This window comes from Macrosteles quadrilineatus, unplaced genomic scaffold (assembly GCF_028750875.1).
Source record: "Macrosteles quadrilineatus isolate MER2022 unplaced genomic scaffold, UCM_ALF_1.0 Scaffold_5__1_contigs__length_97177068, whole genome shotgun sequence".
In the NCBI taxonomy this organism is placed as follows: Eukaryota; Metazoa; Arthropoda; class Insecta; order Hemiptera; family Cicadellidae; genus Macrosteles; species Macrosteles quadrilineatus.
In genome coordinates, this window is record NW_026542598.1 from 59,534,126 (window position 1) to 59,548,661 (window position 14,536).

General features: G+C 36.6%; 1 protein-coding gene across 1 annotated transcript in view; it reads right to left on the reverse strand.

The window, feature by feature from the left end:
- LOC128995841 (uncharacterized) overlaps window positions 1–11,779 on the reverse strand; it is a 74,910-nt gene extending 63,131 nt beyond the window's left edge. Inside the window, exon 1 of the mRNA XM_054420862.1 lies at window positions 11,683–11,779. Coding sequence (XP_054276837.1) covers window positions 11,683–11,746 — 64 coding nt within the window. The 5' untranslated portion in view covers window positions 11,747–11,779. The remainder of the gene's footprint in view (window positions 1–11,682) is intronic.
- Between the last annotated feature and the right edge of the window lie 2,757 nt (window positions 11,780–14,536).

The following is a 14,536-nucleotide window of genomic DNA, read 5'->3' on the forward strand; positions in this document are numbered from 1 at the left end:
CCTGAAATGTTACAAAAATGTAAAACATTTTAAATGAAAGAAAGAAACGTACTATGCTGAAACTGCGGAATATAGTTCTGTTAAGTAAGTATAACCGAAAGACAGCACAGCACGTATCATCATCGTTTGTTCAAAACCATTTTACTCGGTGATATTATATTTTCATGTATAATTTCGTATTTTTCTCCTACCGTTTAGTATAAAGCAAAGACAAGGGAATGAACACGTATTCCCTTGTCAGTGGTATAACGCTAGATATCATAAACTAAGCATAATACACAGCTATAAGTTAAATTTTGATTTCAATGTTAATATAGACAAACAGTATCTGCTTTACTAACGAACTATGGTCAAACCCTGTACTGTTCACGTACTTTTTCTGTCCACTTTATCACATTGTGAAAGAACCGTTAACGCCTCGGGAGGCAAAATGAGGACGTTTTTGATAGTAAACACAAGCGATTACCTAAGTGCGACGGCAAATGCAGGAAGTTTGCCTAATGATAATGGGGGACTATAGAGTGGTTCTGAGAATGGGTTAGCTTTGCGTAAACTACGTTAAGAAACGTCATAATAAATATTTCAATACGGCTTGTAAATATATTTTTAGATTAGTAATTTTGGCGCAGTTAGCTTTGATTTGTTGATTACAGATTTGACTAGAAGTAGATCCTTCTAATTTCTAAGTGCTCGAAGATTTATAACCCAGTTTCTAACCGTTCCATGAAATTAAAATTAATTATTAGTAGATATATATATCAATATTGCATATAATATACTAATAATAAAAATAGCCCAAAAATACATAATGCACATTCACTAAACTTTTTAGGTAGATTTATAATAACTCATTTAATTTTACAAAATCCATTTTAATGTTGTACCTTATGTGTTAAAGATAAAATAACTCCGCTGTAAACACTAGGTTTGTATCAAGCGCCAATACAAGCTCCAGGTCAGAACTAATTACAAAACTAGATTCCGAATCAGACTTTCCTTTCTAGGATGGAAACAGAACTGATTTGCGGTGAATTGCAGATCAAGACCATTTGTATTGCTTTCTCTACCGTCTGCAGCTGTAATAGACCTGCCCGTCATATGTAACATATTGTTTTAGTCAATATAATGTAGCTTAGACGTATATGTTATTAGATTTATATATTATCGTGTGGCTATAAGTGGAGTTCTCCGCAAGAGAAAGTTATTCCTTCCTAAGAAAACAACTTTTTTTATTTCCTAGATGCACGTACAATAATTTCAGGTGGGTTCTAAACCATGCAGAGATTGAGTTAGCATAACTTCACCAAACAATAAAGTCGCGGGACAATTTCATATTTGAAATAAAATAATGATTAGCGAAGTGGAATTAGAGTTTGGGCATTAAAAGCATGTGTTCTGACCATTTAGATTTCGTTCGTCAGCAACGTTTCTAATAGATTTTGATATGCATAGCAATATTATCCAAATTGTCATTTTATCGTGTCTATCTACGCCAGTGGCATTATTCATTAATGTTTTTTGTTGGGGAACGGTCAAAATCCTGGCCTTGCTGCTATCTTTCGACTTCGTCAACCTGTTGTTGGAAAGCATCATTAATTAATAGCCCAATGGCATCTGGGTCTGGTCACTCGATTGGAACGATCTCGATCTCGATCGGGATCAAACTAGCAACCTTCACATCTGAACTATAACCACTCGGCTACCCAGACAATTAATTGGCTTTAAACGCCCCTTTAATCAATTAGTGAAAATTAAAGTGTAAAAAGAAACAATTCGAAGGAACGATGCCTTTGGCTTCTGGGTACCATACACAACGAAGTGAACCTATAGGTCTTCATCACATGTTATATAGGACAATAGCCACATAACCGCTGCAAAATTTGCCAGATAAGACATATTATGTTGTCCTATATTAATTCCAAGGGGTTCCCAGACAATCGTTTTCCATGTGATATGTTATAGGGATATTTGGTTGGTTTCACTTTTCTATGTGCAGACCTCGTTTGGAAATATAAACGTATGAATACACTACTAGATGTTGAAAAATTAAATAAAGACAAACCAAAGTTAAATTATTTGACTTTGAAAGGGAGCGTTTCATAAACTCCAAATTTCACAAACTCCAACGCTTAAAATATTAAATGAACAGAGCGGTTCATAACCTCCAAATTTCATAAGCTCCAAATCTATAACATTCAAATAATCACTGTTTCACAATGTCCAAGTTTCACAAACTCCAACGCTTAAAATATTAAATGAACAGAGCGGTTCATAACCTCCAAATTTCATAAGCTCCAAAACTATAACATTCAAATAATCATTGTTTCACAATGTCCAAATTTCACAAACTCCAACGTTAAGATACCAAATAAACAGTGCGGTTCATAATGTCCAAATTTCATAACCTCCAACGGTACAGTCTGAGCCAGAAGTCTCTACAGTGGTTGCTACAGTCAGATAGCAGGCACCGTTCGCCAGCGCTCAACTACTGATTATACGTGCATTTTAATGATTGAAGAACACTCAGCTGTGTGACTCAAATATGTGTTAGCACACAATGTGCAAATCAAATTTACATTTTTATATTTTTAATAGCTTTAATTTAAGCTTTCAGCTGAGTTTCTTAACTGTTCCGTCTCTCAATTAAAAAGCCATTACAAATATCGTAAGAGATTTTTTTACCGATGAAAAATTTTAAAACGTATAAATATGTTTTATAAGTATACTTTCTAATAGCTGTTAAAATTTCATGATGATTACATCAGTAGTTTTTTTGTTATGTGTAAAAATAGCCCTTTGTTAGAAAAGTGCCGAAAACCTTGTACTTAACTTTATTGATAGTGTAAATCAATTGATAATTGAATTAATCAAATAGGGAAAATGGAAATTCGATTAGTCTGCAGGTTTGCTGTGGAAGGGGTATTAATACCAATACTTTACACTCTTAAGAAAGTAATTATGGAGCAACAATGATGCTTCGTGTCGCGCCGCTACAACAGTAGAACGTGTAGCGCCTACATACCGAACGTCGGCAACCTCTGCAGCGACTTCTGGCAGAGACTGTACCGTTGGAGCTTATGAAACTTGGAGGTTATGAACCGCTCTGTTTATTTGATATTTAAAAGTTGGAGTTTGTGAAATTTGGACCTTGTGAATCGGTGATTATTTGAAAATTATAGTTTTGGAGTTTATGAAATTTGGAGGTTATGAAACGCACTGTTTATTTAATATATTAACGTTGGAGTTTGTGAAATTTGGACATTGTGAAACTGTGCTTATTTGAAAGTTATAGTTTTGGAGTTTATGAAGTTTGGAGGTTATAAAACGCACTGTTTATTTAATATTTTAGACGTTGGAGTTTGTGAAATTTGGACATTATGAACCTCACCCCTTTGAAAATACATGCTGCATGTAGATGTTGCAGGCAATGTTGAATCATAGACATTCGACAGAGCCCGATGTATAATCCATCATCAGTTCACTCCGAAAAATGCAGCATGGATAACTGTGGGAGTGGCTTCATTATACTCTCTGCGGGAATTCGCGAGTCAAAAGTCAAACGGATAAATCTGCGGGAGGCGAGACCCTTCATTAATATCTCGAGATTTGTATGCAAGATGTCAGAGGTAATACCAGCCGAGGAGGTAACACCTCATTCCTCGCGTAGCTTGAATTCAAGGGGAAGAAAGATGAGGAACAGCTGTGTTATTCCTAATCCTGGTTTTTACTACACTTCCCTAACTAAAGGGATATATTGTGTTGTGTTAAACAACAAAGTATTTCCTCCAGATAAAATGTTTAAAATTTACAACAATCAATAATGTATCCTATATGAAATGTCTACTAGCAGTAGGAAAAGGACTTGGAGAGCCAATAGGTTTGCAGATCGTTTAACAAATCGAGCAGCTCTAAGTATGGTCAGGCGTAATTTTGCTGTACAGTGTACTTGAGAAAGTATAACGACCCAACTAACCTTAACCACATTGATGTGATGTGAAAACCAGAGCTCAGTTCAGAACTGAAGGAAAATGCGGAATCTGTCTTCCGCGGCGTTTAAGTTCCCAAGATTGTTCTACGCGGTGCACTATTTCGACTCAAACACCCTAAAATATGTTGATGATTTACTATTTACTATGCATACATCATACTGAAGAGGAAACGATGTCCCTGGCCACGGTAATACCTGGCAATCCCAGAAAACATTTCAGTACAACTGTACAACTACTTTGCAACGTATCTGTTTGAACGTTTGGACGTAGCATCTGTTTCCCGTACGCATTAACAGTTAGTAATTTTAGGAAATAATCATCCAAATACCGCAATCACGGAAGCAATTACATAACTGAAGTCGAATTCTGCGTTGCATGAACGCGGCCATTTGCTCGTGGATATCAGGAAGACCCGTAGTTCTTCGACATGGAACATCAAGCTCCACTGTTCCATCATCCCAGCGGTCGTAGTCTTGCTCCAGTAATTGATCTGGAGAATTGCCTTCATTAACCTCTGGCCAAGACGATAAAACCACTAGGGCAGCTGAACAGTCTCAGCAGTGATCAGGACGCAACAAGCACTAGTCCTTTGGTTATACAGAATGCATTATTACATAGCTGTTATGTCCCTACTACTAGAGGGTATAAGGAAGGAGATTGATGAACTAAGCTCTGGTTAACAAACATAATATTAATCCTACGTGACACAGCTAAGAACTAAGAGCACTCCCGGAGGATTTCCAATGTAAGAAGATAGTACCGTAAATCACTTATCCCATAGAAATGTTAAAAATAATTAATTTGATAATCAACTATGATCAATGACATACACTTGTTGGGCGTTCTCAGGTGCTGGTAATCATTTTATTTGACTAGCATAAAAGCTAGTATCCGTCAACTCCTCGTTGTAACTTTATTCACAAGGCTACGAAGTACGGGGTATATTTTAAAACCATGTACGTATTACATCTTCAAAAGTCGCGCCTCTTATATCAGTGTTCATATACATCATCAGCATCAAAGATATTCTGTACTTAATGATTGTAAAATTACTCCTTATTCATCAATCTCTGTACCTTACAAGGTTCGTCGGAAGAGTTGTTTGGATATGCAATGGTAGTTTAAGTGAAATTTTGATGGAAAGTGATGACAATGACCTAGAAGCGACAATGTGGGTGGATGAGTCTGCAACGTCATCGTTGTCTGCACGACTTGTCACTGTACATCCGTGACGTCACACCATGACTCTCTCCCTCGCTCTCATTAGTTGTTATCATGCAGCTGCGATGTGCGGCAAGAGAACCTTATGCGATTATGAGCTTCTTTGCCCTAGCTATTGGAATGGTGTTTTTGATAGTTTTAAACCGGCTGGAATTAACAATATACGGCTATTTGAAGTCGATGCTAGTGCTAGTTGATGAATTTTATCATAATCTTCGAACTTAGACAATTACGGAACTTTTTACATCAGTACGTAATGTATTTTATTTTGAAGTAGGAATAGTACATTCTTGCGAGGTTGAAGAAAGATTTATATTTAAATGTAAAACTCCCTTACAGGCTCGGAGCTTGTGTATTCATGAAGAACAAATTTAATGTAGATCGTGCGACCGCTTAAGCCAAAAACAAATACATATTTTCATAGCCTTGGACAAAATTCTTCTTTACTATATGATAATTTTGACTGCATGATTAAAGAAGTCCGTCAGAATAGCAGGGCAACGAACAACGAACTACAGTACATTTTAGAGATGCTATTCACAGTCTCCGCCTCAAGCCACGAACTGATTTGAAAGCCAAACACAAAAGAAACCCAGAATAGAAGATGAGTCACAACACAATAGATATAGCCTCGTAACCCAGAGATGTAAAAGCTACAATAGAAGCTGATCTAGATTGATAAATAAGTAGGCGATGATAAACAGTAATATAGTTATCGTTAAAAGAAACTGTAAGCCATTAACCAAAGACGTCCAAAAGCTAAAAACCTCCCGAGAAAAAGCTCTTCGCCCCCAACGATAAAGCTTGGTCTGCTAGGAAGCCTTGCAAGAGCAATGCACCCTTCTCAGCCATTAAGACAGGAAATGAACATCGGACAAAAACTAAAACAAAAGTAATGGAGAATGTCTACAGCACAAAAAGTAAGTGTTGAAGTTACAAATGTCAGTTCTCATCATGGGTCATTTAGTTGTTGGCGGCTGGACCCATGATAACTTCCGGACCCTTATCAGCTGACTTCTACATCAGCTGACTTCCGGTACACCGATGGATCAATGGTCGGAAAGTGTGGGAGACGTCACGACGTCACTTTCTCTGTAGATTTATCATCAAACTTCCGACCGAAAACAGATGTTTTCTGGTCCTTTCCTTATCAAACACATCGCAAAACAGTTGGCCACGACTGGATTGTCCGTGACTGCAGACAGATGTTGCTAGTTTTACCAAGACAAACTAGAATGGAATTCAATCAGTTGTGTTTCTATAAACTTATCATGGATACAGTGAATTGATATAATGAAAAATATGAGACACGCCGAAGAAGGCCGAATTCAGTTGGAACAGCTTCAGTTCCAGTAATTATCAGCTTCAGTTCAGTCTTTCCTATAACCTACTATGACAAAAGTTGATGTTGATAATGTGTAATTATTGTCTATTGAGAAGGTTTAGGGGAGTCGTAATGTAAATGTGTGAACAATACAAATGAATTCAAAAGAATGGTTCACCCATCGTACCAACAAGGATTTTAAAATCAAATTTATATTCAAAACTGATTTTGTCAATACCAAAAATGTTCACCAAATACGACGATACCAATTACCAAAGATCGATACCAACTTTCCACTCATTTAGTCAACCACTCACTTGCACCGCTATAGCGAGGAACGTCAAATGATCCACGTAGTGGTTGCGATTAGAGAAAATAAGCGTGCTAACTATTTGTTTAGGTGTAACAAGAAAACTGATAAAAACTTATTCCTAAAATCCCTCAAGTATGGCAAGCAATTTAAACGTAGAAAATGTCTTTTGATCATCAGTTGCTTAACACATAAAGAATTTACGTAATGACAAATGCTTTGAGTCTTGTGTTGACAGCTATGAAAGTGACTTCCATCGGCAAATGACGCTTGGAGGATGGCACGCTTATATATTATGCGCGCATATCAGGATTGGACTTTCCCAGAGGTCGGTTCAAGAGTCACCGTGTGAAGGGAGAAAGCTTGGCCTCAGAACTGTCTCTTGTCCAACTACTGCGCCGAAGACATTACTCGTTCGTCACCAAATACGACGATACCAAATATCGATACCAAGAGATTGCTGGCATGTAGTGTTGGAAATTGGTTAACTGGAATATTTTCGATGATTTTTATTTTCCGATGACTCATAATCGGACTCAGGGTGCCACGGAGGGGTTTCTTTATTCTTTACCCAGAGCGATAATTATCATCCCTATCGGAACGTCTTCACGAAATCGAATTTCAATCAGGAAAATTGCGATCGTCATAAATCTTTTATATCTCGTTTCGACAAACCCAAAAAGGATGCATTAGACTTTAGATTGGCAGATCGTTCTAAAAAACATAGTACGCCCTACCACCTCACGGTTAATCTCGTTGAACCCCATAACATTAATTTAACAACCAACACGGCTGTAACAGCATCTTGTTGCTGCTCAATTTCCATCGTAAAATGGCATCCAAACAAACGTTAGGGGTTCCTTACGGTGGTTATAAGGTCGATGAATCTAAAGATCTCTAGATGCTCTCGGGAACATCAAGTACACACGAAAAGAACTGCTTCTTCGTGGTAGATAAAATTTACAGCGTCATAGCTACAACGTACATGTAATTTACACTAATTGTCGCTCGCTAGCCACGCATTTAACCACACTTCTGTACCATCCACCAGATTTCTTCCATACAGTGTTGCACAAATGCACTTTACAGTAATAGATGCTAGCCTCGCAGAACCACACTTGGGTGGTCACTGATGATGGTTACCGTCCGCGGTCATGGATTCTACTCCTCGGGTAATTAAACTGCGTCGGTACCGGTGACGTAATTACCGGAAACGAGCCAAGCGCCGGATACGGAACTAATTTCTGGTCAACTAAAATAAGTTCTTGTTATGTTATTGTATAGGCTACTTGGTCTTCAGCTGGATTTGTTTACGGTGTAAGATGCATTTGTGTCGTAGTGTGTTGTCCGATCTAAGTGTCAGAACATAGAATATTTGAATATTGCATGTGGTGTGCATATAACGGTGCTGTTGCTCATCCAACTTCGATAGATTTTATAATTAACTCACTTAGACAAACCAGAGTGGGTAGGGCGTGAATTTTAGTTGCAACTGACACTGAAGACAAAATAGTACTTTTATGTGTTAATGTCTGAGACGCCGAATGGTCGTAGAGCTCGCCTTAAAATCTTCTGAAGGTTGCTGGTTCGTACTCGAACAGGATGGATGTCAATTCTTGACCCAAACGACATTGATCATTGGGTATCAGTATTAACGATGCCACCTAACAAAACGTTGAACTAAAGTGATTCAACTAAGGGCTTCGCATTCCCAGCGTTTCATTTATTTCTATCATTCGCTTTTAACAGATTCAGTGATAATGTAAATTAATTGCTAAGAGAGTTGGACAGCGTCACTGAATCTGTTAAAGCGAAGGATAGAAATATAATAGGAATGATCCTGTAGGACCTAGTTAAATCTTCAACCACAGTCAGATTATTAACAAGAGTCGAAATAGACAAGTTTAATAAAAGAACATAGATTTTAAGTAGACTACTCTCATTGATAGTTGTAAACTAATTGAGGTAGGTACATCACTCTCTATGGTATGAATCTACAATTAATTGAAGAGATTCATTTTTTTATAAATGTGCAGGTTATTTATTCACCTAAAAAAATAATCTTTGAAAGGTAAAATAATATTGCAATATTTGATATCGAGTTTCGACCCCTATTAAACTATAAAGATGTACAATGTGTGCAAGGGTCCCCTCGTAAATAAATGTTTATAACGCTATCATCACATCGAAGTTTTTGTTTTACTTTCGGTACCACGCCGCTACGCAGTCGTCTTCATCACAACAGTGGTTGACAGACGGAACGCCGGGCCAGAAACAGGTGTGAGATAATGGCGGTTAGATACCGGAACGTCGGATATGGAGCGTAAACTCGTCCTACAACCACACAACCTACATATTGTTTACATACACCGAGACAACTTGTACTGTGACAAGTTGTAGATGTGATCGGGTTGTAAAATCAGGATGTATTTGCGTAGGTTACATCCGGTAATGTTGGAGTGCGCTGATGTACCTAGCTTTCAGTTTTTCTATTATTTTAGGGTAAATTTAAGATTATAATACCAGAGGTGAAGGGGTGGTGTATGAATGGGTGGTAGTATTTGGTCAGGGACGTGGTTTTAAAATGGTTGGATGAAACAAAATAATTATTAAACATCAAAACATAAACATGCATACACAGCCAGAAACAAACCATTAAATTAGTTTTGGATGTTAAATACAGATTGGGAATGTTTTGAATGTATGAGCATTAAAAAAGTTAATGAATACTATATTATGGTTGAATACAATAAAAATGATTGTTTGTGAGATACAGCAAGTAAATAGAACATACAATGCTGGTTTTGCACACAGCGATTGTGCAGCTTGGGGATTTATGAATGGTTTTACATAAAATAAAGGAGTCACATTTCCTTTCAAATGTATCGCAAAAAACATACAGCTACATGACACTGGACTAATGAATTATGTAATTTAGTCTGATAGCTCATACAGTTTACCTGCAATCAAGTATAGTGCAACATTATACCGCTGTCTAGCGTATACATGTAATTTAATCGATTCACTCAGGTTGGCTGAAATTCCCACGATAAAATCAAAATCTTCTCAAACGTTTTGTATTTTCCAACTATGAATTTTTTTACAACCGCCCTTTGGTGGTTTGAAAAGCAACTGAAATTTTCAAACTGAAGACACTGAAGTCCAGGACAAAAACTTTACTACAATCCCGTTACATTGGGGCATCGGTCATGGACTCGTTAAAAATTGGTTTTATAGGACAAAATTATCTTGTAATTTTACAACCCCCTTCATTACGCCATGTATCCGCCCCGACCATCCAAATCCGAGAACTACCGTGTCCGTGAGTCACAAGTTGGAGGTTCTCAACCTCTTGTACTTTCTCCCTGCGTCAGTATCCTGGATCTGCGTACAGGATTTATTTTGAATCCGGCACAGGTCCGCACTTTCACTTCGGCGAAGGAATCGCACAAATTTGCAAATCAACATTGTAGCATCATTACAGAAGAGGTGGATTTTCCAAGAAAATAAAATGAAAAACCCATTATAAGTTAGGTTAACTTGGAGTTTTGTTGATTTAATTATTTAATCTTTTTGTGTTTTGTTGCTCTAGAATGGCTTGCTGAGTTTTTAATAATTTGACCAATTATGAGCCTGAAGGGCGGATCATGAATTCATTAAATACATTGAAAACTAAATTAGTTCAGATCCTACCAAATTACAGGCCATTCCTAAATATTCCGTTTTCGTTTTACAATGAGTGCCAAAGACAAAGTAGCAATTATATACAGTGATAGATTATCGCAAGCTTCTGTAAATAAATAGGAAATATTTATTCCAAACACAAAACTTAACTTGTGTGTAACACAGACAAACATCCATAAACCGCATAACTAGACAATTCCTAGGACGCTACATTCTAGCATAGACAAGACACTTAGCAAACACTGGCACAGAAAACTGTAATCCTAGTGTAAACACTCATACTAATTGGCTTCAGAGATCATTTATGTAAATTCAGGGATTCTAGGAGGTATAAAAGTTATGAAATCTAAAGAAAGTCGACAAGATTACAAAAACAATGTGTGTTGTATAAAGAAAAAGTGAAACTTAATGCTTAACGCGATAATATCAATGTCTATAACAACTAACCGGCTATTTGATTTGAAGGAAACAGATTCAGTAATTAAACAAAATAATTTTAAAACGTATAATAATAAAATCAATTGAATATCATAATTAACTAATCAGCATTATAAAATATCCAACAATAATGGAACAGTAGCTTTAACCAAATATAACAACAGAAGCTTAAAAAAAAAACAAATTAAATTTCGTTCTAAATAGTATTGGTTATATTAATTTTGATATTATTTGTTTTATTGAGTGCTTTAAATATTTATAGCACACTCAAAAAAATCAAATGAATTATTATTATTATTATTTTTTGCAGCCTGTCGAAAGTATTTAAAACGCGCGGTAGCAACGAATCATATAAAACTAACTAGTCAATTTGTCAACCATAAAATATTTAGCATTCGAAAAACGTAAGAACATTTTTTTACATCAAACCCTGTCGGCCTTTCTGGTATCATTTTGCTGTATTCGACAGTTGCGGCAAATTTGTGATATTATTATCTTCTTTGGTTAAGTCATAAAATGAAAGTCAATAATACAACAATTGACTATCTAAGTTCTGTATCTTATTTTACTTAGTGGAGTAATTTTATCATAAAATTTTGAAGAGATTACTAACCACGATATTGAAACCACTTCTGTATTTTGCACTAATTGGTATCTCAAGTTACATTACACGTATTTAAAAATTTAATATAGGTAATCCAAAATTCTTAACATACCATGAATAAAAGGGGCACATATAATCCCAAGCAAGAAGCACAGCGTTGCTGAAAGCGGTAACATGGTGGTGCGCACACGACCGAACTGATCGCGGGTTTGCTTCGTACTGGCGGGGAAATGCGCGCTTGAGCCGTGCGCGGTGCGCCGGGAGTTTTGCCCCTTCCACCTTGCGCAGCACTACGATACCCCCTCCCTCAGCACTAAGCACTAAAGTACAGCGCCGGCGTACTGCCTACTGACACATATCCTACCTGTAGTTTGCATGCGGCGTGCCACACCGAGTTGCCCTTTTTGCGCGGCATTTTTGCGGCAAGTCATCATCATCAGGGCGCATACCTTCATGCCTCGTTTCCGTTATGTGGTTTTGATTGTTCGATTCAATGTGACCTAAAGTATGACCTGTTTAATAAGTATGTGCATGTTTCGGTACTGTACTATTATATCTTAAAACATGTTTGCTACTGGCTATTTACAGTAGGGACGTACACACTATTGGGATAAAACATTTTAATTCATTAAAAACATTTGACAACAATCGGATATTTAACCTTGGGACAGTGCAATATTCAAAATTTTGCAAACAAATTACATGTCTTAAGAATGACTGACAACATCGACTAGGTATAATTAATATGGTATCAATAAATCTACCGTTAATACTCATGGAAACTCAGTATAATTAAGTTTAGTATTGATTATATTTTACAATAAAGGCATTTTTCTAAATTGCCCCACTACAAAGGTTTATGTAGGTAGGCCAATTATATTTTATTTTGTCACATGTTTGGTTTCTAATCGATGTTATGAGACTACTTAATTGCAATATGATGATGCCGGATGCGTTGCTACGCACAATACTGTAGTTGGTTCGCATTGCAAGAATACTGGAAGTTGTTTTTGAAAATTTCAAAATTCAACTCCTGCATTACAACATAAACCCAATGTAAGATGTATTTATGGGAGATTTCGTGGTATGTTGATTCTCATTATAACCTTTTAAGCACATTTCTTATGGTTGACTATTTCGAGTTAAATTATTAATACTATACGGATTTTTAATAAATAACGCATTAATTAGACCACGACCTTCTGCAGTCAGTGTATTTATATATATTCAATACATTATTTAAATAATAATTTAAAGCTATTACTAGGATGCAGCTAACACTTTTATAGCAGTTCAATAATTCAATTACAATTTACACACACATTTCAACAAGAACTATCAATTAACCCCAAAATTTCATTTATATATTTTCTAATGTATCGTTAAAAAGTATATAGACTGTGTAGTGTACATTACAATCATCAACAAGCCTAGGAACACTTGACTCATTGATTTTGATCACTCGGACAAACTCCACCTGTAGATAAAACAGGATGTTGGCCTCCAAAGAGTAATACTCGGCCAAGGCCGCCTCACCCGACATTACTCTGTGGACAAGGATGTTGGTCCGAGCGTTGACCTGTCTTCCTGTCAAGAAGAAAGTTACTCGTCACTAAACAAGCATTGGGATCATTGGGATCTCCACCCAGTGACGAGAACGCAGCTTCAAGTAGCTCCGGGTCTTAATACTCTTCTCACTTAAAACAAATTTATATTACCATATTACTTTGTTTTAAAAAAAAAAAAAACCTTTGTATTTGGACAGAGCTGATTTCATAAATGGGCCATTTGGGCCAGGACCATGGCATAAAAGGACTGGGACCAATGACTACTAAAACCTATGATCAGAAAGCAAGTCTATATTTCCCACTAAAAATGGCAGCACTTCAGCACTTCTCGTCCACTAATTGTAGGAATCACTGTTGTATTATTCGTTGTGTGAACTAATATAACGATAGTAAATTCTCTAAAAAAAACATTATCTCTGTTTCCTCTTCTTCGTGGCGTTCTATGACTATTCTATGTTTCCATAGTTTGAGAATCGGTTCATTCAATATTGTTTCAGAAAAACAGTACTGTGTCAATATAGTTTTTTATTTGGTGATATATACTAAATTGTACGTTCTTTTTGAACGGCTGTCATAAATGGCAGCCATTCAAAGATATCTTGAATCTGCGATTTTGAATCTGAGGTATCTTTGAATATTACACTAGTAAATACTTTTAATTTGATTTGCATTTAATTTTGATGTGCTTATCATCATCCTATGCTCACATTAAGGCCGGTTTTATGCACCGTGACACTCAAGTTCTATTGAATCAAATGGGTATACTTTTATGCACCGCGACAGTCGCGACATGTGTTGCTCAGTGAGTTTTCTATCCAATGTAGAGTGTTGTTGTTGTGATTTAGGAGTGATTATTAAGTGTTGTTTAAATATAGACCCTGTAGTGTTGTACACGTTAACGACAAAACCCCCATTTATATAAACAAGAGGTAAAATTTACAGCTGGAATTGGGTTATCCCTCTTAAAAATACCATTACATAAGAAAATTATGTAATTTAAATTACAAATAAAAGGTAAAGAACTCATTTATATATCTATATATTAATTTGAAACTGTTTTTCTTTGTCATAGCTATTTTGAGAGAACGGCTGGGTGTAGAAACTCAGTAGAGGTGTCTAAAGAAAGGTCTTGGTCTGTAGATGAGCCATCAAAAGAGAAACATGGTGAATTCCCTTAGGGCTCTGCCCCAGTGGCCTTTAAATTCCCATCCCATGTTATTCTTATGGAGGAAAACGGGGTTTTTGTCACAGCTAATTTGAGAGAACGGCTGGGCGTAGAAACTTGGTAGGGGTCTCTAAAGAAAGGTCTTGGTCTGTAGATGAGCCATCAAAAGAGGAACGAGGTAAATTCCCATGGGGCTCTGCCCCAGAAGCCTTTAAAGTTGCCTCTTCAGATTT